General features: G+C 41.7%; 1 protein-coding gene across 1 annotated transcript in view; it reads right to left on the reverse strand.

Moving 5' to 3' along the window:
- The window catches only part of LOC308392241 (rab3 GTPase-activating protein catalytic subunit-like), a gene marked incomplete at its 5' end in the record, with an annotated part of 39,031 nt that extends 14,054 nt beyond the window's left edge, over window positions 1-24,977 (reverse strand). Inside the window, 12 exons of the mRNA XM_080875207.1 lie at window positions 2,225-2,315; window positions 7,615-7,943; window positions 8,246-8,300; window positions 13,224-13,396; window positions 13,540-13,641; window positions 14,243-14,415; window positions 14,556-14,648; window positions 16,203-16,276; window positions 17,029-17,100; window positions 17,373-17,501; window positions 24,653-24,674; window positions 24,833-24,977. Coding sequence (XP_080731333.1) covers window positions 2,225-2,315; window positions 7,615-7,943; window positions 8,246-8,300; window positions 13,224-13,396; window positions 13,540-13,641; window positions 14,243-14,415; window positions 14,556-14,648; window positions 16,203-16,276; window positions 17,029-17,100; window positions 17,373-17,501; window positions 24,653-24,674; window positions 24,833-24,977 — 1,458 coding nt within the window. The remainder of the gene's footprint in view (window positions 1-2,224; window positions 2,316-7,614; window positions 7,944-8,245; window positions 8,301-13,223; window positions 13,397-13,539; window positions 13,642-14,242; window positions 14,416-14,555; window positions 14,649-16,202; window positions 16,277-17,028; window positions 17,101-17,372; window positions 17,502-24,652; window positions 24,675-24,832) is intronic.
- Between the last annotated feature and the right edge of the window lie 784 nt (window positions 24,978-25,761).

Below are 25,761 nucleotides of genomic sequence, written 5' to 3' on the forward strand. Positions count from 1 at the left end.
AAAGGTAAGGCACTACCTGTTGAATTATTTCCAAAGTGTGCCAAATTGGATATGATAAAATTTAACTCTACTCACTGAAGTTACTGGTGGATGTCTGTTTTGATTTTGATGAGAATGTCATGACAGTACTGAGGATTTAAAGCAGTTGGACTGCTGGAAAGGATTTAATGCGGTTAGACCGCGGGAAGCAGTTGGACTGCTGGAAATGATTTTAGTATGTTAGGGAATTTGGTTATTTTTTGGTTATAAGGTTGGACCTGCTTCAGTCTTACACTTTGTTGGGTGTTTTACTGTTGTTCCAAAGTATTATAAATTATTTTAGAACGGAACCGAGGGGGTTCTAGGAAGCGCAGTGCTCAGAGGTAACGCTTGCCAATGCCAAGGACGCTTAGGCATTGTCCTCGAAGAGGGATAGTCAGTTGGTCACTGTGGAGCTTGGGGCACTCCAGAATAACTAGGAGATAGAGTCTCCTTACCGTTTGGAACGGTATCTGCGCTTTTTTGGTCAGAAGAAGTTGGTCTTCGGGCGTGTAACTTTAACCTAAAACTTCAAAGTTTGGGTTGGTTGACGCTTTTAAATTGAGTTAGGGATTTTAGAAATGAGGCCAGAAACAGTTAAAGTCTTGATACTGGTTAATTGGTCGCAAAAAACTCAGGGAGTTTATCCGCTGGGCGGTTATTTAAAATTTGTCGAAATTGTGTAGGCGCTAAAGCTGACAGATCTGACAGTGGTTGTAAATATAAGACGTCGTTGTAATATAGAATAAGAAAATTTGGTGTGAGAGATCTCTGTGTGTCGAGTCAGTAATGCACTGACTGCCTGCTGCTATTTTTAGACGGTGTGTGTGAGTGTGAAAATGCAAGGCAAGGCAAGGCAAGGCAAGTTTATTTGTATAGCACAATTGAACAATAAGGTGATTGAAAGTGCTTTACAGAGACATTAGAAACAAGAACAAATAAAAAGCATGATTTAAAATTGATTAAAACAAGCAAATAAACTAACTAACTAATTAACAAACAAACAAACAAACAATCAAAACAGATAAAATCAGAACATGCTTAATAATGCAAATTAGTAAGCAGTGAACTGTTTAAGCCACAGTTGGTTTTACAAATACTGCTGCAAACAGTGTTGAGTGTGTGTTTCAAATGCCATTTATGTTTATTAGAGGACTATAAATAAAGTTTTGAGTTGCCGTAGTGGATGTATAGTAATTGACTGAGTTTGGATGTAGATAGATAAATATATTGAGTGCACTGTGTATATTTAATACTAACACATCACTTTCAGTAGTAACTTTTCTCCAGCATTAGTTGCTGGTGGGTTTATTTTTTCAATTTCTTGTGTGAATGCGGTGACTAGAAGGTTTTGAATGATGAATAAAGGTGTGAGAGGTATTTCTTGGGTGATGTGAAGTAGGATGTTTTAAAGTTTGAAAGTGTTTTTAATTTGAGAGAGGCATGAGTGATGTTATAAGAGTTTGAGTTTCTTTTTCTTTCAGTTTAAAACACATAAGTACATACACTTGGTACACCTGTTTACTCTTTGACTTTATTAAAACAAACGGTGTATTTGAGTTTGAATTTCAGTAATTGTATGTTGATATGGTAATTTAGTTTTATGTTAGGTGAAGGAGATGTCCATCTCTGCGTCTTGCAGGATCGAAAGTGAAAGTTGAAGGTTGTGATGTGAATGCTGTGAGTACTCGATTTGAATGATTCTGTGTGAGGTGTACAAAATACTAAATAATAATGACACTATGAAAGTTGATAGTAGAGTGAGTGCAAGGTGATGTGTGAACAGAGGAAGTCTGAGAGAGAAGTGTGTGCGTAGGCAAAATGCAGAGTGTGTGCGTGAAATAAGGGAGTATTGTTTTTACATCAAGGTTTAGTAGAACTAAAGTAGAACGTTACAAACAAACAGATAAATAAAGTAAAATGAAGAGAGAAAATAACTGACAATTACATTAATGAATAGAAAACACACATACACAAAGTGCCATAGGTGAAATTATTCTAGGAAGGAGTCAGAAGTAAGATAGTTTAATATAAGATGCAATGAAGGAAGCAGCTTACATTCCTTTAATTCCCAGAGCCAGTGTGTTCCCTCCCCTGCCCACTTGGGCCCCGTATCAGGCGAGTATGGAAGGCTGGATAGCCCATGACGGGTAAGATCCCACCTCGAAACCCTGGGACAACCTAAGGCAGGCACAGTCACGATTACTCTCGGCTTCAGTAAGAAGACGGGTCCTGACGGGTAAGGCCGCTGGGCTAGGGTGGAGGTGGAAAGTGGCAAGTGGAGCCCTACCTTCTGGCTGAGGACAAGGAATGCTGCTATTTAAGGTAGGAAATCAGAATTTGGGTTAGTAAATTTGGGGAGGAGAAAATTGACTGTTTAAAGGCAAAATTATGAAGGAGTCTGACACACTGCAAAAGCACCATATGCAAATTCACACACACAAACAGAAAATGCATTACACTTATAAAGACAAGACAAGCTCATCGAGATTGATGCATAGATACAGATTAAACCTGGCTAAGAACACAAACATATGCAATGAAGAACAGCTTGCTATTTTGTATGAATGATACAATGGTGTGAATGGTTAATGAAATACATTTGAGTTTGAAGCTGAGGAATAACTCAAAGCAGCTATATGACAAAGGGAGTTATGAAAATAAAAGTGATTAAAGTAGTTTTAAAAAGAGTGACTTAGGAGTGCTCTCTCGTACTAAGTGATCAAAACTAGTGATCACTGCAGAAAGAAATAAAATAATTTAATAAGGTGGTAATGTTTAAATGTTTCTGTTGTTACAGCAACTCATTGAGAGATGACTCAGTATGCAAATTAGCTGGAGTGTGTGGTGACGAAGGAACTTCCTGAGTGTGTGTGTGACTGTGACTTTCAGGAAAAGGAAGCATAGCAGAGACGAGAAGTGCAGATTGGGGTAGGGAATTTATAGTTTAGTGATTATATGATGTTGTAAGGGGTCTTATGCTGAATTTAAGAGCATAAGGGGGTGATTTTTGTGTGCAAATTATGTGGTGGCAAGACTTGGGTGTTTAAGGTTGTTGAGGTTGTTGTGGTGAGGGGTTGATTCTGTCAGTTAGGTTGTTGTTGTTATTTTTGTTTTTAATAGAGGGAGTTTTAGGAAACATGGACATGTCTAAAAAATTGGGCCCATTATTTTGTAACAGTGCACTTAAAGAAAACCTGTCAGGTGATTTTGTTTTGTTTTTATGAGCTAACAATCAGCTCTATTTTTTCCATTTTTGTTTTAAGCAGGCCTGCAACAGCGCTGAAAATTCTCGGGGAGAGCAAATATAAGGGGGCTTTCCAGATTACAATTGGCTGAGGAGAGCTACCTGTGGGGACTGATCAAGGTCGTAAGTCCCTGTAAAAAGGATTTTATGCGAGTCAATCCAGTCCAAAAGCATAAAGAAATATTTTCCTATGGAAAATAAAAATGACTGAGCTCATTTTGCTGAGGGTGGAGTATCTGATCGTGCGGGAAGCTCCACTATCAGCAAATACATGGTGTGACTGCATGTGAGTGAATGTGTGACTGAATGTGAGTGAGGATGAATAAATGTGGACAAACAATTTGCCTTTACCAGAGAAAATTTCTGTTTTGTTTTGGTGACTGGGGTTAGATTATGGGATTATAGTATATTGTTGGGAGAATGCCAAATGCTAAAGGGGAAATATTTTTTGATGTAACTCAGTTACCATTAATTGAAGAAACACATGACTGATAACTGTTCTGTTTTAAGTTTATTTTTATGACATAGATTGGATCATGAGTGGGGAAAACTGAGCATTTTTAAGTTTTGTATAGTATCTTGACACATGAAATGTATCAAGATAAAGGGGGGTTTAGGGTTTAATAATTTAATTGTTTAATAATTTAGGATCATTTCAGGACCTTTTGGGGTTTTTGATCATTTGGGTATGGTAAAACTGAAACTGTTATTTTTAAGTTAAGGTTAAAGGATTAAAAGTGAACTTGTCACGGTTTGCGGGGCAAGCCGTGTGGAGTTGTAGAAAAGGACCCAAAAGGCAGCAGCTCTGGTGCAGGTGAATATTTATTTACAACAGTGGGCACAAAACAGCACTGGTGGAAAAACAAGAAACCGGAAACCTAAACTGGGTAAGCTAATAACACAAACCAGAAACGAGACGCAGGGAGACCGAGGGGAAACAACACAGACAAACCAGCAACTACCATAACAGAAGACACAACTTAAATACACCCAGAGCACGGGGAGAACACAGACATAACAGGCTGGGGGAAACATGGAATAAACACAAAGAGAGACGAGAGCTCATAAATACACAGAGGGGCACAAGGGGGTAAGAGTCACAAAGGGAAAAAACACTTAGGGAACACCACAACAGGACACCTCAGAAAACCTGGCCTAAATAAGGAACGAAAATACAAGGAACCAAGAATACTGGGCCAACATGGCCCAGGACCATGACAGAACTGAATCCTGTTTAGAAGATACAATGCTGGTTTTTCAAAGCTGTGAATAAATCTTAGAGGGAAAATTAGTGAGGGTTGAAGGGGTAGAACAGGTTTGATTTCTTTTTTGATTTTTAGAAGAAGTGGTTATAATGTAGGCGTACACATACAGATATTACATAGGTTTATCTTTAGGATAAAGGGGGAGCTTCTACGTAGAAATGATTTTTATACATATTGCATTTTGTGCTTTTAAAGGAGTTGTGGCTCAAATTTGTCTCTGGAGGGTCACGAGCCTTTGGCTAGCGCTATGATTAGCCAATCTACTGTGAGGATAATATGAGTTCATGAAGGATTGCACACGCTTACAGACACAGAGTTAAGAAACACACATGACAGTATTGATTCCAGGCAACAGGCCTCAAATTCATTTAGCTTTTAACTGAACTTAAAAGAAGGACCAAAGAGGAAGGAAAGCATATATTTTGGTTAAGTCTGATAAATTAGAATTAGAAGGTATTGTTACATTAAAGGGAGCAAATGAAATAAAAAGGCTATACCAAAAACAGGTGATAACATAGGAAATGTGAGGTTTTAAAATGAAGTTAGTGTTAACACATAGGAGTTGTTTCAAGGCAGCATTTAGCTATGATGAAATGTATACAGGAGTAATTGCTTATATGCTTAAACTTAATTGATTAAAGTGGTTGTTTTCTTTTAGAGTAGAGGAACTTGCAGCAGCGACAATTTGTGCACAGGATGTTGATGATCAGATAAGGGAAAAATAGAGCGAGCAACTGGACGTGAAAGCAGGGCTTAAAGAGTTCTAAAGGGATGAGTAACGTTGAAGAGTATACATAAATACAAGTCAATAAGTTAAGAAGATAATTAGGATCATTTTGTGCTTTTAAAGGAGTTGTGGCTCAAATTTGTCTCTGGAGGGTCACGAGCCTTTGGCTAGCGCTATGATTAGCCAATCTACTGTGAGGATAATATGAGTTCATGAAGGATTGCACACGCTTACAGACACAGAGTTAAGAAACACACATGACAGTATTGATTCCAGGCAACAGGCCTCAAATTCATTTAGCTTTTAACTGAACTTAAAAGAAGGACCAAAGAGGAAGGAAAGCATATATTTTGGTTAAGTCTGATAAATTAGAATTAGAAGGTATTGTTACATTAAAGGGAGCAAATGAAATAAAAAGGCTATACCAAAAACAGGTGATAACATAGGAAATGTGAGGTTTTAAAATGAAGTTAGTGTTAACACATAGGAGTTGTTTCAAGGCAGCATTTAGCTATGATGAAATGTATACAGGAGTAATTGCTTATATGCTTAAACTTAATTGATTAAAGTGGTTGTTTTCTTTTAGAGTAGAGGAACTTGCAGCAGCGACAATTTGTGCACAGGATGTTGATGATCAGATAAGGGAAAAATAGAGCGAGCAACTGGACGTGAAAGCAGGGCTTAAAGAGTTCTAAAGGGATGAGTAACGTTGAAGAGTATACATAAATACAAGTCAATAAGTTAAGAAGATAATTAGGATCAGGCTTTTGATTAAAGAGTCCCAGATAGGATAAGTTAGGGAGATGCAGGAAAAGGTGTTTTGTTTCTTTTGCAGAAGATCGATCTCGGCGACCACAGGAGGGGCGAGGATCCTGGAGATCTCGAGGTTCGAGACCACCAGAGAAGGGTCTGCGTGAGGACACAATGTATTGTGACCTCTGGTGTTCCAGAGGTCAAAAGAGGGAGTGTCGAGAAGGGAAATTATTTTACTGCTATTGTTAAATAATTGTCATTATTACCATTGCATTAATAATAAAATCTGGAGTTTATATTGCATTCAGGGGTTAAACAGTGTCTCTTTCAGAAAGACTGAGTTGCAGGCTGACAGGAAGTTGTATGCAGAAGTGAAAGCAGATAGTTATTTTGAGCCGCAGGCTAAGACGAGGCTTTAACAATGTAACAGATAGCTTTAAGAAGGCCTTAAGCAGTTATGACTATTTTATACACAATGCATATCTGTGCTTATTAAAGAGTTGGAGCTCGGTCAATTAATTGGGGGTCGGAAGCTTTGTTCGGCGCGATGTTCGGACAATCTATTGTGCAAGTGACTTGGAGCCATAGAAGGAATCGCAATACATGCTTACAAAACACTTATATCAGGTCATTTTATATTAAGGTTTAAGTAGAGGTTCTTGATTAAAACATTTATTTAGTAGAAGACATACACATAGTCTCAGTGAGCCTCTGGTCTGGTAAAAGGTCAGAAGTGCAACAGGTGAATTGAGAAAGAGCATTTGAGGACGAGACACAGACAGTAGGTGAAGAGGTGACACAAAGAGCATGTGAGGTCGTGACACACACACATAGAGTTAAATTTATTTAGAGGAACCGTCCTTGTTGTCTCGGCAAGAAAGAGGAACAATTCATTTTAAGATAAGAACGGAAAGTACCAAGCCATGAAAATAGAAGATGATTTTCTAGGTGAAAAGTCATGATGATGTTGATCTGATCTATGTATAAAATGTACCGGTGACGCATGAAGGGGCGTCAGTAAACAAACCCTGATGCTATAAAATATCTGTTCATGCTTTGATTAAGTCGAAGACTACTTCCTGTCTGCGTACAGAGTTGTCTTCCCACACGTGTGTTCATTAAAATCATCGTTTGACTTCACCCGGCCGGATCGGTGTGGTTATTCTTCGATCACCTCTTGTACCCTTCCTCAATATTGAATCTTAACATTAGCCTGACCTGTATCCCCAATGTTAAGTTTGTACATTGTATGTATGGTCGATTAGGTCATCTCAGTTGCAGGCAACCAACAAATAAAGCTTATCCTTATCGTGGAAGTTCTCCAGAGGCTGAACTAACCATCTGATTCAGGTGTGTTGACACAGGGTGAGATCTGCAGGACGCCGGCCCTCGAGGCCTGGAGTTGCCCACCCCTGGGTTAAATGTTTGTCTGTCTCTCTGTGTTCGCCCTGCGACTGGCGACCTGTCCAGGGTGAACCCCGCCTCTCGCCCTATGGTATGGGATAGGCTCCACCCCATGTGACCCGACTATTATTTTCAACATGCTGTATTTGGAATAAATAACAGCATATGATGTGTTTGCACAGTGAGGCAGTGACTCTGACCTGTGAACATAGAGAGGCTCTGCAGAGTTGAGCAGAGTCATGTTGTTGTAGGGGTGCAGCCTGCCCTCAGCTCTGCCCTCAGCTTGTGTCGCCTCAGTCTCGCCCTGGTCACTCAGGCACTCGAAGAATTCCTCCTCGCTGTCACTCCACGAGTCCCAGGATTTTCCTTGAGACATCTCTCTTGTTGAACTGGAAGCACTGGTTGCACACTCTGGTCCTTGGCGGCTCTTCTGGCAGGCACCTGAGACCCTGTGTTCCTTTTCTTTCCCCTCGGGTACCTTGTGAGATTCATCTCTGGCCTTCTTCCTTTCGATACAACAATTCAGCATCTGTCCAGGAACAAAAACTCTTTTCACACATGGAAACATAACACTGCTACTTGTGTTCAACAGACAACACGACATAAACAGGTGTTTGGGAGTTTGAAGATGCTGTATCACACTGAGCATCAGCTCTCAGAATTCATTTTTCTCTTTATCACCTAAACATCGTTCCAATTATCAAAGTTAACACAACACTTTTGATAAACCACTGGAATTAAAGTTGCAAGTCTACAAATGTGCATGATGTTGTTTTTTGTCTTTTAAATCGTTCGATTAGTCCTTGATCTTTGTGCACTTTGTGTGGCTACCTGGAACTTCTGATGCAAAAGACAACAGCGAAGATCAGGAGCTCCACCTGCCAGCCTGCAGATTAGGAAGCACAGAGATGGATATGAGTGAACACCAGTGTGTTAACAGAGAAACAAATACTGCTTAAACAATTTCAAGCAAAGTTTTAGTTAGAGCACGGCACAAACACTGCAGGGGCTTTTGTGCCTGGTATTATGTACTTGGATTTTTACATTTTGGTCATTTGTCTGTTATTAGAGACGGACGGAGATCCAACATGACTGACAACAAGACCAAAGCCCGATTCTAAAGTGTCGGCTCAGCTGGACAAAGTACAGACATCCAGCATTTGACTTTATTTATATGGCACAGGATAAGAACCACAGAGTGCTTCACAATAATATGAAACAGCACAAATCTAGTTCAAAGCCAGGCTAAATAAATGAGTCTCAAGCTGCTGTTTATAAAAATAAATGCAATCAAGGCAACATAATGATGGAGGCAAAGCACTCCACAGCCTGGGGGCCCCCGCTCTGACAGATCCATCTCCTCTGGTCTCAAAATGTGTTTCTGTCTTCTGTCTGTGTCCAAGTCAACAGTCTAACGAGGTCCCACAAATGTCTGCAAATAGGTTCTGCTCTTCCACGAAGTCCTTTGAGATCCCGACTGAAATCGGCTGGTGCCAATATCTGCTGAGTGTTGGCCACGAATAAAGCAGCAATAACAGAGTTCAACGAGAACAACAACTTTTCATTATCAGTTATTCTTCACTCTCTCCACAGCTGATGGACCAACAGCAGCAGCACACAGAGGACAGTGGTACCAGATACTTTGTATGCCGTCACCATCTGACAGAGGAGCTCCAGGGCTGAAAATATATCCTCAACCTCAGGTTCAACTAACGAACTGACCCAGTCACAGACTTCCAGGGAGGCTTTGGAGTATCATTCCCAAGTTCAAGCACAGCCCCTAGTCCCACTTCATAGAAAGGGAAACCGCTACTGTAGTCTGCTTATCCCGAGGTGGGAAACCAGGACAGTCCAACAACATCCACAGACTCAGTGGGACTCGCACCTCCAGCCCAGGAGTCCTGCCACCAAAGAGTCATGTAACTCGTCACAGACCTCGCCAATTAATATCAAATCAACTATCAGCTGGTTCAGTCCCAACTGATGGTCTCATTATTCAGGTTTCACACAAGAAACGTCTCATGACGGGTAAAAACAACGAGCTCTCTCAAGACTTTTGCAAAACATGCTGGTGGCAGTGGTCACAGTAGAACTACTGAAGGTTCCAGCGCACTTTTGGTAAAGTGGAAAGAATATTATTTCACCATAAATGGGCCACGACCAGGTGCTTCCCACAAGATTTCACACAGACCAGTGAAAAGAATTATCAGAAGAGTCAAGGCCCAGTTATGAAGAGCCACAGAAAGGCCTGGAATCAGCAGGTACGACTGTTTCAAAGAAAACAATATGTGCGCAAGAGCCACAGAAAAAAAGAGAAGCGTGAAGTGTGTTTAAAGTTTGCTGAACAAGTCTGTGAAACGCTGGCAGAATATTATCATCTGCATTCATAAAGTATCCACAGGCGTCTTTGCCTGCTCTCCTGTACACTCATGAGTTCACACCTACCTGCCCCTCTAACACCATCGTTACATTTGCTGATGATGCGACAATCATCAGCGGAGAAGACGGCGAACAGGCAGGAGGTTAAAAACCTGACAGGCTGCTGCAATGAACACAAGCGTCTGCTCAGCGCCATCAAAACTAAGGAGATGTGACCTCAGCAGAGGGAAACACGTTCCTCTCCACATCAAGCAGACTGTGTTCAGCGAGTGTCCTCGTTCCTGGGGACTCACGTAGCTGAGGACCTCTCATGGTCCAAAGTCAAAGACTCCACCTCAGGATGCTGAGGAGGAGGAGGAACCATCTGGAGAAGAAAGTCTTGGTGGCTTTTTTACCACAGCACCATAGTGTGTCCCCACCTACTGCTAACAGCTTGGTATGCTAACTGCTCAGTGGGTCATTGAGACAGCACAGAAGAATAGTGCCTGTCCCTTTCCTTCCCTGGAGGACATGGTCAGCACTCGCTGTCTCAGGAGAGCCAATCAAATCTCATCTCATCCTGGACAGCACCTGTTCAAGAAACAGGACAGCCAGGCTAAGAAAACAGCTTTTCCCCTGGACCATCGATCACTGAACACTAAGCTCAGTGAATGGACCGAGTGAGCCTCCCTCCTACCTGAGACAGTCCTGTGTAACATTCAGTAGAATGTTCACTAATGCTGCCAAATGTAAGCTTACATCTAATACAAAACACCAGCATAACACGGGACAATTACACCCTCCCTCCATGGCTGCTGCCATCCAACCAGTGCAATACTCCTCTGGTTAAATGGTAAATGGACTGGTTCTTATATAGCGCTTTTCTACTCTTCTGAGCACTAAAAGCACTTTACACAACTTGTGCATTCACCCATTCGCACAAGCACATTTTTCTAGGTGCTTTCTAAGTAACATTCTCTCTCTCACACACACACACACACACACACACACACTCCGATGAACGCATCGGAGAGCAATTTGGGGTTAGTATCTTGCCCAAGGATATTTGGCATGCAGCCTGGGGGAAGCCAGGAATTGAACCACCAACCTTCCGATCAGTAGACGAACCGCTCTACTGCCTGAGCTGCAGCCACCCTATTTTATTGCTATTTTATTCAGTTTGACGAATGAATGATGAGTGTAAGCAGGTAAGAATGTATGTAAGCTCTGCTCCAGTGTAATGCATAGGTACAACAATACGCTTTAACTTTAATATAGTTTGGTCACTTAATTCAATTCAATAAAACTTTATTGATCCTGAAGGCTGACCCCGATGGAAATTGGGTTAAGGCTGCCGACCTTTGCCAGCGCCATCTTACCCTTCTGACCATACATACATGACACAAACATCACATGGGGAAGACAGGTCAGAGAGGTATAACAATGGAAAATGCACCACATGAGGAAAGATAAGGAGAAAAAAACAACTCCCCCCAGACTGAGCTCCAACAGGGAGATCAGTCTGAGAACAGAAAAAATCACCTCTGCACATGAAACACATGACAAGCAACAGGGATGGGTAAAGGGTGAGAGACAGCCAGTGTAGACAGTACATCCGGGCCTGCGTGCGCTGGTCTCCTTGATCCACCGTCAGCATCGGAGGGGAATAAGCGTCGAAGGCGTTTGGAGGGGGAGGGGGGAGGAGTGTACATCTGCATGTGTATATATGTCTGTGTAAGCGTTTGCGTGTCCAGAGTTCAGCTGAGACAGTGTCCTCCTCCCTGCCAGGCTAAGTAAACAGTCTTCCAGCCAACCCAGGTGGCCTTGCATGGAGTGGGAAGAACAGTCTAAACACAGTCGTTATCAGGGAGTTGTTGTTCGGCTCCAGCCTTGAGCCCACGGCTGGGGCCGAAGGGGTATCCGCATAAGTGATGGAGGTTTTTACTTTAGTGCGAACAGCTCATATGAATTTCAAAGCTGTTCTAACACTCCGACACTGGTCTCTCAATCTCCCGTTGGAGAGCCGTGAGCTTCTCCATGATGTTATCAAACTTGCGCTCCGTGATGTTGTCATTCTTGTGCTCAGAGAGCCGATTCTGAGAACTCAAAGACACGACGTCGTAGTCTCACTCCCAGCGCTTTATTTGTTACGCCATTTTTCTCCACACCAACAACAACCCTTCGCGGGCAACAGTACTCTCGCAGTATAACAGAAAATAACAAGTTAGTAACGACCGCAGTCAGCTTCTCCAAGATGTGATCCAATTTGCACTCAGAAGTCTTATTCTGAGTGTTCACAGCAGCCGTGCGTTCTCCAAGATCTTATCCATGCTGCGTTCAATGAGCCCATTTTGAGAAACTCACGCCTCTCCCCATCGTTTGAATCCCAGCGGGCAGCCTTGTGGGGGTTTGAACAGCCGGTTCCGCTTTCTTAATTCTTCCATAAGTCAGGGCCAAGCCAGCTCCGATCAGCCAGAACCCTGTTACCATGGATCCGAATAGGTAGATATCTTCAGCACTCAGGCTCACCCGAGCCCAGACTTCTCGTTGAGAAAGGGGTGTCAATTGCATTCAGGGAGCAGTTGATCCAATCCATAATTCCTCTTTTAGGTTTTAGAGAACAGACTGTGAGAGACTGTTCCAGGGAAAAGTAATACAAAAAACACGAGACTAGACAAGGACACAAGAGGCTAAGCAGGGAAGCTAAGGGAGAGGAGAAAAGTGCGACTGCCTTTGTTAAGAGCAAAACTCTTTGAATGCTGTAAACACACCGTGTTTGGGTGGCTGCATCCCAAAAACACCACAGCAACACTGGAGGTGGGAGCATTATGATTTTGATGTTCCCAAAAAAATGTGTGATTGCTTAGAAAACTTATGCATAAAAACCTTATAACAAGCTGCAAAAGGGACTGAGCCATTAAATCTAACTCCAGGAAGGATGAATGGAGACATTGTTGATTAAAATCTGCTGCCATCTACCAGGATGATGAAGATGAAACAAGGATGGATGTTTCAGCAAGACCATGATCACAAACACAGCCAATGGAAACTGTTGGTTTCAGAGGAATCAAGTAAAGCTGCTGGAACGGCCCAGCCAATCACCTGAGCTGAATCTGTGGGAAGGATCCACGGAGCATTCGGGATTTATAGACTGTTTGTGTGGTGAGTGGGTCAAAGTCATGAGCAATGATGGGACTGGTTTCTCCATACAGAAGCTGCCATGAACTGTCATCACCAACATTTGTATAAAGTAATAAATAAATGTCTGTGTGTTTAATGTCCCTGTGTTACCGACATCTGGTGATAATTTCACATCAAAGCACCTTTAGAAATATATTTGCTTAGAGAACTGCTGACGTGTTCAATACTTATTTTACCTGCTATAAAATGAAAATGTTAATATGTGTGACATCTTTAAAATCAAAGCAGCACGAGCCTGTGAGGTACCCACCCACAAATAACATGGTTATTTTCCCACCGGTAACGCAACTCAAGGACAAACTCCTGCCAGAGGTGTCCAACAGCCCGCAGCCCACCGTAGTAATAGTTGAACAGACACACACACAGAGCCAGACGGTAGGTCAGACTGTCACTGGGGGCCGACTTCAGCTGGTGGAAAAGGTTCTACAACGAGGGAAAAGACCATGAAATCAATAAAAATCCTGACAAAGTACTGACAGCACTGAGCCTGTCTTCACTCTGAAACTTATATTGGACCTGACCTGAGTGTAACCTTGAGTGTGCGAGTGGTGAAGAGGCAAACATACATAATCAGAGGTTTTCTCTTGCTCCAATGTCCCACTGGAGTTGGACAGCTGAGTGTTATTCTTACAGTCAGACTTCTCCACAGCAGCATCTGGAAACAGATACTGAGACACAAACACAAATAAGTAAGTCTGTCATTTAGAAACTCTGTTGTTTTATAGATGTTAGAAGAATTAAACAAGTGCAGCTCACGTAGTCATCACTTCATGATAAAACACAGGATGCTGATCGCTCAGTGGCAAAAGCAGGATGTGACCAGAAGTAGACAATAAAAATAAGAACGCTGCCTGATATCCTGTTTAAGATGACGCTCTTGTGCTTTACTGAGCTGCTGTCAGATGGGATCAATATCTGTGGCCAGCACTCTAAGACATAAATGCAATTACGGCTGTAGTTTTAAGATTCAAGGCTGTCTTAGCTCGAGCTCGAGCTGCTGAGTGTGACGGGCTCAACAGTAACCAGGAAGGAAAAACTGTTTGTGAAAAGAAGCAGAGGAGCCACATCAGTACGAGTCAAACTACCACACGCTCCGAGGTCTCTGCTGCTCTGAATATCACGCTCACCGTCTCCTAACACGGGATCCACACCTCTTCTGTCAGAATCAGTTTCCTCATAAAATGAGCTGAAACCATTAAAACTCAGTCAAGTATTAGTCAACTCCGACTAGTTAATGCCTTTTAAACAGGTTACATGATTAACTCTTACCAGAAGGACAGAATTGAGTATCTCGGTGTTAAGGGGCGACTCATCGATGCGTCGATGGCGGCGAATGTGCTTCCGGGCACTGTGCACCATGTTGGAGACAGACAGTTTGGAAATGGGCACAGTTGCTGCTGGCTCGGTCAGCTTGGACAAAGCAGAGCTGATATCACTGTTTTCTACAGACGACAAACACATCCAAGAGTTTCTGTTCAATTGCTGAGGCCCGGGTCAGCACAGATGCCCAGATCTCCCAGTAAGCTACGCACGTTTCCAGAATGCAGTATGGTCACTCAACAAGTAAAGCCAGGAACCTGACCTTTGCCCTCATCTTCAGCGTATCCTCTTCCAGGAATCTCCTCTGTACACTCAGTCCTACAGCAGAGTTTAAAGAGCTCTGTCACAGCCTCACCTACAGGGAACACAAACAGTTACTGACCTGATATTTTCTTATTCAAACTTTTCATGAAGTACACGCTTCAGCACAGCGAAGCAGGACAACATCTGTGTAACATTTTCTAAATCATGGACGTGGCAACAAAAGAAAAGTCCACTTTACATCACATGTAAAGTGCTTGGGGCTGTCATGAGAGGCGGGGCACACCCTGGACAGGTCGCCAGTCTGTCGCAGGGCAAACAGAGACAGACATTCACAACGTGGGAAATTTAGAGCCCCAATGAACCTGTCCCCACTAACTGCATGTCTTTGGACTGTGGGAGGAAGTAGGAGGCCCACACAGAGAACAATGAGGAAAAAAAGACACTTTATTTGTCCTTTACTATGTTCTTTCTATCGGAAGCTTGATTACATCCGTCTTATCTGCTGCGTATCATTTGATGCATGGGTGCAACGATACACAAAATTCACGGTTCGGTTCGGTTCGATACTTTGGTGTCACGGTTCGATATTTTTTCGATACAAAAAAAATGTTCATGCCTTTTTAATTTGTCATTTATTAAAATTATAAATATATATTTTAACTCAAAAGTACAGTTTTTAAATTTAACCCTAACCCTTGTACGTGTTTTTTATTTTGACAGCGAATGCGCACCTGCGGACCACTTATGTGCAGCCCTGGTTATTTAGCTCGTCATATTGCAGCCACAGAAATTCTTTTGTCCATGAAACCATAAAGCTGCACTTTCTTTTTGCCTTATAGTCTGATTTGTCATAACTTCTCCGTTTTGTGGTAAGCTTTTCTTTGGCTGTCACTTCTTCACCCTGACCTGTCTTATTTGGCTCAGCAGAACTGAAATATATATCTGTCTGTGAAGGTTCTCAGTCATACAGGTCATCGTAGTCAAATATATATATATCCTGCTGCTTTTACACACACACTCACATTAAGCTCAGCGATTCTCTGCGCGATCAACCTCTCACATGTTTAAGCTGCGGGAGATTTCACTTGTCATGTTTGCATAGTAAGCTAACAATTAATAAGACGATGTCAGAGGAATCGTTCGACTACTCCGCCTAGGCTGCACTCTTGAGCCTAGGCGGAGTAGTCGAACGCAGATTCACTGAGCGCTCAACACAGACAGCATCGTCAGAAAGAAAGTTAATAAAATAAATTACAAATTTTGTATTGTTCGATACATATGCGTACCGAACCGAAAGCACTGTATCGAACGGTTCAATATCGATACGAATATCGTTGCACCCCTAATTTGATGCATGAATTTTAGCCTCTTGGCTTAGAAATAGTTTCCTCTGTGCTGTTTGGACAAAAAACAAAGCCATAAAAAGTCTTCACACATCACACAACAATGTGTATGTTTGTAATGGATCCAAGTGTATTAGCAACCAGAAAAATACAACATTAAGGTCAGTGCACTTAATGCACTGACCTTAATGTTGTATGTAGCGGTGTGTTTGAAATCTGTACTGACTAGTAAAACCTCTGTGGTCTGCCCCAAAGCATCATGGTCTCTGTCCCCGAGTGTCCCACTGATCAGCTTAACTTACCCAGTAAACACTGAGGATTTTCAGCCGTCCTGACTCGAACTGACCAGTGAGGAGCTTGAAGAGGGTCGAGGTCACTGTTGGGTGATAAACAGAGTAAACAGTAGAGGAGAGTTTCTGATACACTTTTAGTTAAAGGGTTTTTATAAGTAATGAGTCATGTTTGATTACATGTGACGTAGTCCTTCACCAGTAATCAAGATAATTACACATGTAAGCATTTCCTTATGTCACACTCAGTTTGTCCCTTCATGCTTGTTAGACCTGTGCCAGCTCTGTTTGGGCCTTACAATCAAACCCATGTACGTTTACCCTTTTAATAAACTGCTCCACCCATTTCCTACTTTATGAGTGAAATATGAAGCAATGCAGTGTGTACACGGATGCAACACTCAGTGCTCAGCGCAGCGTTTTGTGTGCTATAGTGCAAGTGAACAGCTCACTCCCATCAAAGCTTTTCCATTGGATCGTTAACACAAACACCAAATGTCAGGAGGACATGCGCCTCAAACTGGAGTTGTCTTTCTAGCCCGGGTACTGTGTTATCCTTGTCTGTATACCGAGCTTCTTATTAATAATCAGCTCTGCACAGGAGCAGAAGCAGAGTCCAGCCTGTTGCTCTTACAGTATAATACTCATAAAGAAAGTACAGTAACCGTGGTTAGTCACTGAGCAGCCCGGTGCGTTTCTCTTGATTTCTTTAGTCAGGGTAAATTCATTCACCTGCACGGGTTAGCTAAACGAACTTTACAAAACAAGTTTCCCCGACAGCCGAGTGCTCACCTAAGGACCTAAGTTACGGATTAGCTTACACACACATTTAACTTACCGAAAATAATACGGTGGGGCCTCAGGTCCTCCTGTCTGGTAGTCCAATTTACTGAAGAACACCTCAGGCTGTCACTTTGAAATAGCCGGTAATGTAAACGCTGGACCTCTCAGCATCTGCCATTCCCGAACAGACACATGCAAGTTTGTCCGTGACTGCAGCCGCGCTGTACATTTATTTCAGTTTCAATATTTTTTTCAGTTTCAATATTTTTTTCGGTTTCATTTCAAGGTGGCATCGTTCTGATCCCATACACACACAAATCCTGATTTACAAGTACAAAATATTTATGACCACAATTTGAGCCCATATACTCTCTCTACCACAGCTGCCTTTGAACTTGCCTGGCCAGGTCTGAGTCCAGCTTTGCTACTCCTGCCAGGTCACATGACACAGGGGTGTGCTCTGATGTCAGCAGGCAGGTCAGTGGAGCCCTCTGGTGGTGGATATATGGCAGTGAAACAGGAGGAGGCCTGAGAACAGACAGCAGGCTTAACTAGCAGGACAAAGTAGCATGTAGTACTTGAAGGAGTCATCACAGCCAATCAGCTCTCAGGAAAATGGAACATCACATAAATATTTCTCTTCTTTGATTTTCATCAATGTATTTCCTTTGATAGATTTTCCGTCAACACTTCTGCTTGATTAGAAGCTCATAGGCAGTTCCTGTCACTCTACAATAAAACAATGTAAAGGCTGCCCTCTCTGCCCTCCCACTAGCTGACACAAGTAAACTGTGCTAAGATGCCCTACATGGACTAAGGTTCTTGGCCACACACATATAGATTTGCTTGGCTGTAGAAATCCATGCCATGAAGCTCCCAGCGCACATTTTTGATGCTTCTGTCTGTGGCAGAGCAGGTTTGGAGCTCTGCAGAGCCTTGGTGACTTTTACTGACTATGCACCCCTACCCATTTATTATGGGTAGGGGTGCATAGTCAACAAAATAGTCAACAAAATATGTAATTTGACATATTTTGTTGTTTTGTGTGTGTGTTTGTCTGTGTGAAGTTTTGATGTGTATGTGAAAAACACAATTTTGAAAACACTGGAAAAAGACCTCAAGACATGTTTTCCTTTACTTTCTATGAAACAAAAATTCCCACCAAGGCTTTTCAGTGTGAAATTTAGTGTATAGAAAATACCTGTGCCAGGTTGTCTCCATCTAGTGGTGAACATGGCCTCACCACTACATCAGGTGAGCTTTTCACTGTGCACAGTGACACAAAAGTCATTTAACAATTTTAAAAAAAGCAATGTTACAGATTCAGTAAGAACTGAAGTTTATCATAATCCTTCAAGTTTCACTCAGTAACAGCAGCTTTTTATTATTGGCTATATTTTAGAGTCACATTTATATGAAATGTCAAACAATCACAGAGTGACACTGAACTAAACAATCAATGCCATGTGAGTTGTTCTTGTTTGTTCTTTATCTCGGATTTATTGTAAGCAGCGGGAGTAAAAGCTAAAGAAAAATAGTAAAGATATGAATGAATCTCTGCTCTTACAGCTTTTATTGTGCCATAATGTCTGCTTTGAAACCGTCCTCTTGCTCGTCTCTTGGATGCTCACCTCTTCTTCACCTGTTCCTTTCACCAAACTGCTGCACTCTCGTTCTCTGCTCTCGCCTCCTCTTCTGATTATAATTAGATGCAGTCAGCATGTGCCAAACAAACTCCCCCCAAATCGATCATGTTTGATATGATGATGACGTTTTTAACATCTTATTTATGCACTTGTTGGGTGGGAAAGAGTAAACAAAGATGGGGCATAGAAGCAGAACTGAGTCCTACGTGTGGAGGGACAGTAACTGTGTGTGTATATGTAAGCATTTAAACACTGCAGAGAGTCAAATTAACAGTAACACTATTTTGTCTAAGTCCGCCATTGTAGAAATTCATTTCACCGAAACAATAACATGGCGCACAATGTGACAATAAACGTATAAAACACAAATTCTTACCTAGCAGGAGAATAAATAATCAGTATTTTAAGGCTACTGCATGTATAGATGTCACTGCTGGCTCACATAAGCTAGCTCTGAGACCCGCCAGAGTTTACGCCACAGTTGACTGTCGCGAAAGAGTCGTAAATCACCGGCATTGTAAAACTTAAAATGATTCCAGGGCATGTTATAAAACACCCAATAGATGTACTGGATATTAAACGGTATCAAACGACTAAATAGACTCAATACTTGAAATGTGCAATTCACTTGTATTTTTATTTTTATTCCTATTTATTCTATTTATCCCCTTCGTATATTTTATTTATATTGCCTCTGTATTTATATATATGTGTGTGTGTATAACTCTGTAACTTCTGTCGGTGCTGTGCTTTTTTGGAAATCGAATTTCCCAGAGGAACCCACCCGAGGGATTAATAAAGTTCTATCTTATCTTAAATGAACACAGGGTTACAATTACATGCTCACGTCGTCACATCGAGAGTTTATTCATTAATCATCAGAGTTCAACAATGTTACATCCAGTTGAAAACAGCTTCACTAACGCCAGCAAAACAGGCTAACAGTATATAAGAGCACAAAAACAGCCGTGCTTATCGACAGCTCGACATATCCTCAACAACTCACCTCAGTATGTGTAACCCGTTCATGTGTTACGCCTGTTGTTCTTGCGTTGTGTTCTGGCGTGAAAGTAAGAGGCAGGAGACAGTACTGGGTCTTTGGCTCTTTACTGCACATCTGCAACACAGAAACATGTGTCTGATCTGTGTGTGTCACGCGACTGCCAGTACACCTCTCCTCCGGCCATGCTGAAAGCAGCTGTGTCTGCAGCTTCATTAACACTACAATAATATAATGAATCAAATACAACAAATTGTTTTAAAACATTAACTTAAGCTCTCAAAAACAAAAAGCACAAAATAAATAATATGTCACTGAAAAAACATCAAAAACAACTTATAAGAACAATAAACAAAATAATTCAAAAACAAATAAACAGTCAGATAAATACAATTCAATAACCAGGACCCAATATTCTGGTACTTATAGTTCAAACATTATACTTCAGTACAATTATATTAATAACCGCCATCTAACAGGCAGTACAACACTGTACTTATAAAAACAATGACTGAAAGACTGCATCTCCAAAACATAAGAACATCTCCATATCTGCAACACAGAAATATGTGTCTGATCTGTGTGTGTCACGCGACTGCCAGTACACCTCTCCTGACGAAGGAAAAAAGAGTGCATGCTGTTAAAAAAAGACTGCCGCGAGTAGCCGCTAGCAATCAGGCTAACTTAGCATGCTAGCATTTTAGCTGCGTTCTCGGCTAAAACTCATTATAAGTGTATATTAGTGAACTCCGCCCTCCACAAAACTTATCCCGAATGAGTCTCTTAATGACAAACAAAAACGCGGCGGTTTGGCTGTATTCACATTGCAGCTTGGGATCTGAACAAACTTTAATTAGCTGAGAGCAACGTGGCAGTGACTTACCTCCGGCCATGCTGAAAGGAGCTGTGACCGGGGCACACATGCACGCGCCTACGTTACCACGCAGCGCACACACACACATGAACGCACTATACACATATGCAGCATATTTATTTTACTTGGTTTTAGAGTTGGAGTATTTACATATTGATCTGAAATATTTTGCTGCTGAGCAGCAGAGCTCCAAAGCGTCCCCCTGTAACCATGGTTACGCAGATGCGTTCCGACTGTCACGTCACAGAGGAGAACCTGTTTCAAATGTATACCTGGATCAACCTGCAATCAGTTTGAAAAGTTTTCTGCTGAGATCCGCAGCTCGACTTCCTGGCACCCCGGGATAAGATGAGTTGCTGTGTTTTTCACGGAGAAAAAATAATTAACATGGAATAACGTCAGTGTTAGATGAAAAAAAAAAGATGCAAGCAGAAGAGGACAGCAGATTGAGAAGAGATTTCTTCAAACGGTAAGGAGCTTCTAACAAGTGATATCTGATAAGCTTAAATCTTAAATCTAATGTCCAGATTCATGCTAAACTTTTCTGATTACTCCGTGTATCTGCACCGTTAGACTTTTCATCGCCACTTTACGGTAACATACTGGCGTCACTGCTGCCAGCGTCATACCGTGACGCCGTGTTACGCTAGCTTACCTTTCTGCAGGATGATACCGTTTTTTGCTGGTGTGGTATAATACTCTTGGACAAATTATGGTAACGCACCGTAGCCTTTTTTACGGTATCTCACTGGCGACAGTTATGTCAGTGAGATACCGTTATGTCGTTATGTCGTAAATTACGTCAACAAAGTAACATCATACTGTGATTAAGAAATTGGTATACTACCGCTTATTCACGGTATGTCACTGTAAGCCCGCTGCAAGGTAATAAACTGCAATATATTAACCAGTAACTTACCGTTATCACGCATCATCAGTACCAAAAATATTCATCTCTGCTAGAGGATACCGTGTCCCAACAGGCGGTCATTTACTCTTTTAACAGGTCGTAATTTACCGTAATTTCAGTTAACAGTAACATACTGTAAGAGACTGGAGGGTTCCAAAAAAATTGGATGGATGGATAGACACACACACACACACACACAAAATATAATTCATGTGCTTTGCACCACTTTATTTCAATTCTGATTCTTCCCTGCTGAAATACACATTTCCAAAATCAAAAACTGAAAAGAACTGAAAACATATTTTCATTGAGGAAGCACTTGTTTTTACTAAACCATGTAATCCATTATTTTCTCAGATGGTTGTACAAACAATAACGATATTATGTCATATCCATATCATGGCAGACAACACATGCTCAAGTGTTGGGTTTCCTTACTTATATTTTGTAGGGTCTCAAACCTACAATGTGAAGTGCCTTGGCATTCATTTTGTTGGCACCATACAAATAAACTGAATTGTAATGGATATAATATCAAGCCCCACACGTCTGCCTTTATATACACTTTGTCCAAAATACTGGCTCACACGACCAAATCATTGCACAAAACAGGGTCCACAAGGACATGGATGAGCGTGTGTGGTGTGAAGGAACTTGACTGACCTGCACTGAACCCTGATCTTGCTTTGTGGACTGAGTTCATTGATTTGTAGGGTGAGCCAATACATGTGACAATTAAAGTGTAAGTAGCTGAAATAATTTTTAACAAACGGGTAAAAGAAGGTTAGCACTGGTGCTGCACAGCAAGAAGGTCCTGAGTTCAATTCCACCATCAGGTCTTTCTGTGTGGAGTTTGCATGTTCTCCCCGTGTTTGCGTGGGTTCTCTCCGGGTACTCCGGCTTCCTCCCACCGTCCAAAGACATGCAGCTTGTGGGGATAGGTTAATTGGATAATCCAAATTGCCACTAGGTGTGAATGTGCGAGTGAATGTGAGTGTGAATGGTTGTCTGTCCCTATGTGTTGGCCCTGCGACAGACTGGCGACCTGTCCAGGGTGTACCCCGCCTTTCGCCCTATGACAGCTGGGATAGGCTCCAGCGCCCCCCGCGACCCTGAAAAAGGATAAGCGGAAGCGAATGGATGGATGGATGGATGGGTAAAAGAAGGAAAAAAAATCAAAACTGTTGCACTCAAAAAAACCTATTGGACAGAGACAGCGTCTTGCAAGATGGCGAGAGAGCTTGTCTTCATTGTTGCTCGTCTTGTGTAAATGTCCAGAAAGCATGGGCCATGGATCATCTGTGGAGACATGGGTAACAACACATTGGTCACTTAAATTATACAAGAAATTTACTAATTTCCCTAATTTGAAGTTCTCCACTCAAATTCAGTAAGCCACTGGAGGAAAGTTGTGACATGAGGGTTAATGTGAACAACCTTTCGCTTCACAGTGGTCCCAGTCTTCCTGCTTGTCCCAACCTTGGAGGTACATTTTGTTCCCTCTTCAGGGTTTATCCTTACAAAAAACCTTGCACCCGCTGACTCCTGGTATTCCAGGTTCAATACATAGAATGAACCAAAGAAGACTGACATTGCATCAGCACAGGTGTTCTCTTTGTCCAGCTCAACAATTACACGCCCCTCTGCACTCACCATCCAGCAGGTGGCGGTCATTGAACTTTGTCCTTAAATGTATAGGGGCAACATGTTGTCATTATGCAACATAAAATAATTTCAATACTTCACTTCTTCACACTGTCTAGATAGTCATAAAGCAAATAGCTACGTACAGTTAATTATTAATGGCCTTATGTACACAAGTCCATTTTAACATATTATAATTGTACATAATTGGGAATTATTCTGCCCATTAAACACACCTAACAAAGAGTCAGCCCAGTTAAAGTACCGGAGGTGAATCAACTGTATGGTTATTTTGGAGTTTATAGTTTGTGCTGCTGTTAAACTTTACAGTATTGACTTCAGTATTCCTGCTGTTGGTGTAGCTAGACTACTATGTTGATCAGTAATATGTAATGTGAAATTTGATATTGTTACTTTGCTGGATTCACTGAGACACATGTCCAACAACCTTGGTTTATAAAGGAAATTACAGAAATTTGAGCTAACAAAACAGAGACTGGATACCTGTGTCCACGAAAAGCTCCTGTGCCAAACAGAAATTTTAATATGGTCTAATCAGCTCTATTTCATAAATGACTTCTTACCAAGCATAATCAGCCTTGGGGTGCTTGGCAGGCTTTTAACATGCAAGCTGAACAATATAAATTTGTGTGCACTGAAGCCACAAAATTTAGAAATACACAGTTGCAAAAAGTTCAGTGACCAATTACCTTTGCTAAAGGACATATGCAATGCAAAAAATAAGAGTATTGTCAATAGGGACCAATTCCCAGTTTTTACATGATCAAAATTATTCACAAAAGGCTTCAATAAACAGAAAATGTGTGCCAACAAGAGAACAGTGCACAAAAATGAAAAGATATTTGAGCTCGACGCTTTAATGGGTTTAACATGACTTAGTCAGCACTCCGCACCGTACAGGTAGTACAAGCACACCTGAAAACACTGACCAGCTAACAGCTTTAAGCATTTGGGCGCAACCTCGGTAGTTCACCGATTCACCTGTTGCAAACGTCCAAGTTTCTATCAAGTCTCATAAATCCATCGGCAACTATTACCTAACCAGTCTTTTGAGTCTCCACATTCATAGATATTGACATTTTGTCTTTGAATGAAAATATCCTGGTAGGGTAGCTTAAAAGTCAAAACAAACAGTACTAAGAACGCATTTCGGACTTCTCTCGAATAAGTGAAAAAAACACTTACCTTCAGACTGATTAGCTGGTTCCGATCCAACTTTAATGTGTCCCATGTCAGTCCATTTTAGGGAAATAGTGTTAAGTGGTTTCATTTAATTTTGGGATACTCCCGCATGGACGAGCCGCAATTTGGAGTCTAGCAGAGTTATCACGAATAGCATATGATCTTCAGATATAATCCAATCAACCTTGCATTTAATCCCATTGAACATCCAGTTACCTCTGACTACTTCTAAGTTGCACATGTTAACGGTCATGTTAACGGTCTAATCCCTAAAGTCCCTAACTCAATTTAACTGTGTCCAAAAAAGCACAAAGCACCGTTTCAGACGGTGAAGTGGTGAAGCCACTTACCGGTAGTTGTTCTCGACTCCATAAAATGATATTATAATTCAACACATCTTACAGGCACACCTGTCCAGGTGTGCCTGTAAGAAGAAAGGAAGGAGAGGCACACCTGTCCAGGTGTGCCTCTCCTTCCTTTCTTCAAAAACCTTATTACAAATACAAATGAATTACAATATCACAATTTTTTGATGCATTTATTAGTTTATTGACTTGCCCTAAGGTTGGTGAGCCATCTTGCCGAGGACTGCACCGAGGATGGTGCCCGTTGTGGCAAGGCCTAGGCCTAGGCCTAGGATGCGCACAACGTTGGCAACGGAGGTCTGTGCTCCTTCCTCATGCCTCACCTTATGGACATCATTCAAATTCCTTTCAAGGTTGTCCATCTTGGCAATGAGCATTCTATTTTGCTCTATGAGGACGTCAAGACGCTCAGCTATTCTCTCCATTGGCTCACTTTGGAGCTGCTGCGGGGCAATGTCTCTATTTATGGACTCATGTGGCAACTTTAGTGATGTCACTGCTGATGTTGTCACTGTTGGTGTGACCTCATGACTCATTCATGCTATCTGAACTGTGGTGTAATTATGAGGTCACAGGGGGACGTGAATTTATTCATAAAGTTGATAGAGAGTTTGGGTCATAACTCAAAGATGCAATGATGCAGTCAAATAATTTGGAATTAAATATCTCTGAATCTGGTGTCCTTAGGGACTAGTAAAGCGCTATACAAATACAGGCCATTTACCATCTGTAAATTACAACATTTAGAGGGTTCTGACATCACAGTCATCTTTGTGACATCACATCCAGTCTCTCTGTTGTGATGTCAAATATCAATGCCAGATTCGCTTCTCTGTTGACATCACAGCAGAGAGATGAATCTGGCATTGATATTTGACATCACAGCAGAGATATGAATCTGGCATTGATATTTGACATCACAGCAGAGATATGAATCTGGCATTGTTATTTGACATCACAGCAGAGAGATGAATCTGGCATTGATATTTGACATCACAGCAGAGAGATGAATCTGGCATTGATATTTGACATCACAGCAGAGAGATGAATCTGGCATTGTTATTTGACATCACAGCAGAGAGATGAATCTGGCATTGATATTTGACATCACAGCAGAGAGATGAATCTGGCATTGATATTTGACAT

Source organism: Rhamphochromis sp. 'chilingali', assembly GCF_963969265.1.
Source record: "Rhamphochromis sp. 'chilingali' genome assembly, chromosome: 2".
NCBI classification, from domain to species: domain Eukaryota; kingdom Metazoa; phylum Chordata; class Actinopteri; order Cichliformes; family Cichlidae; genus Rhamphochromis; species Rhamphochromis sp. 'chilingali'.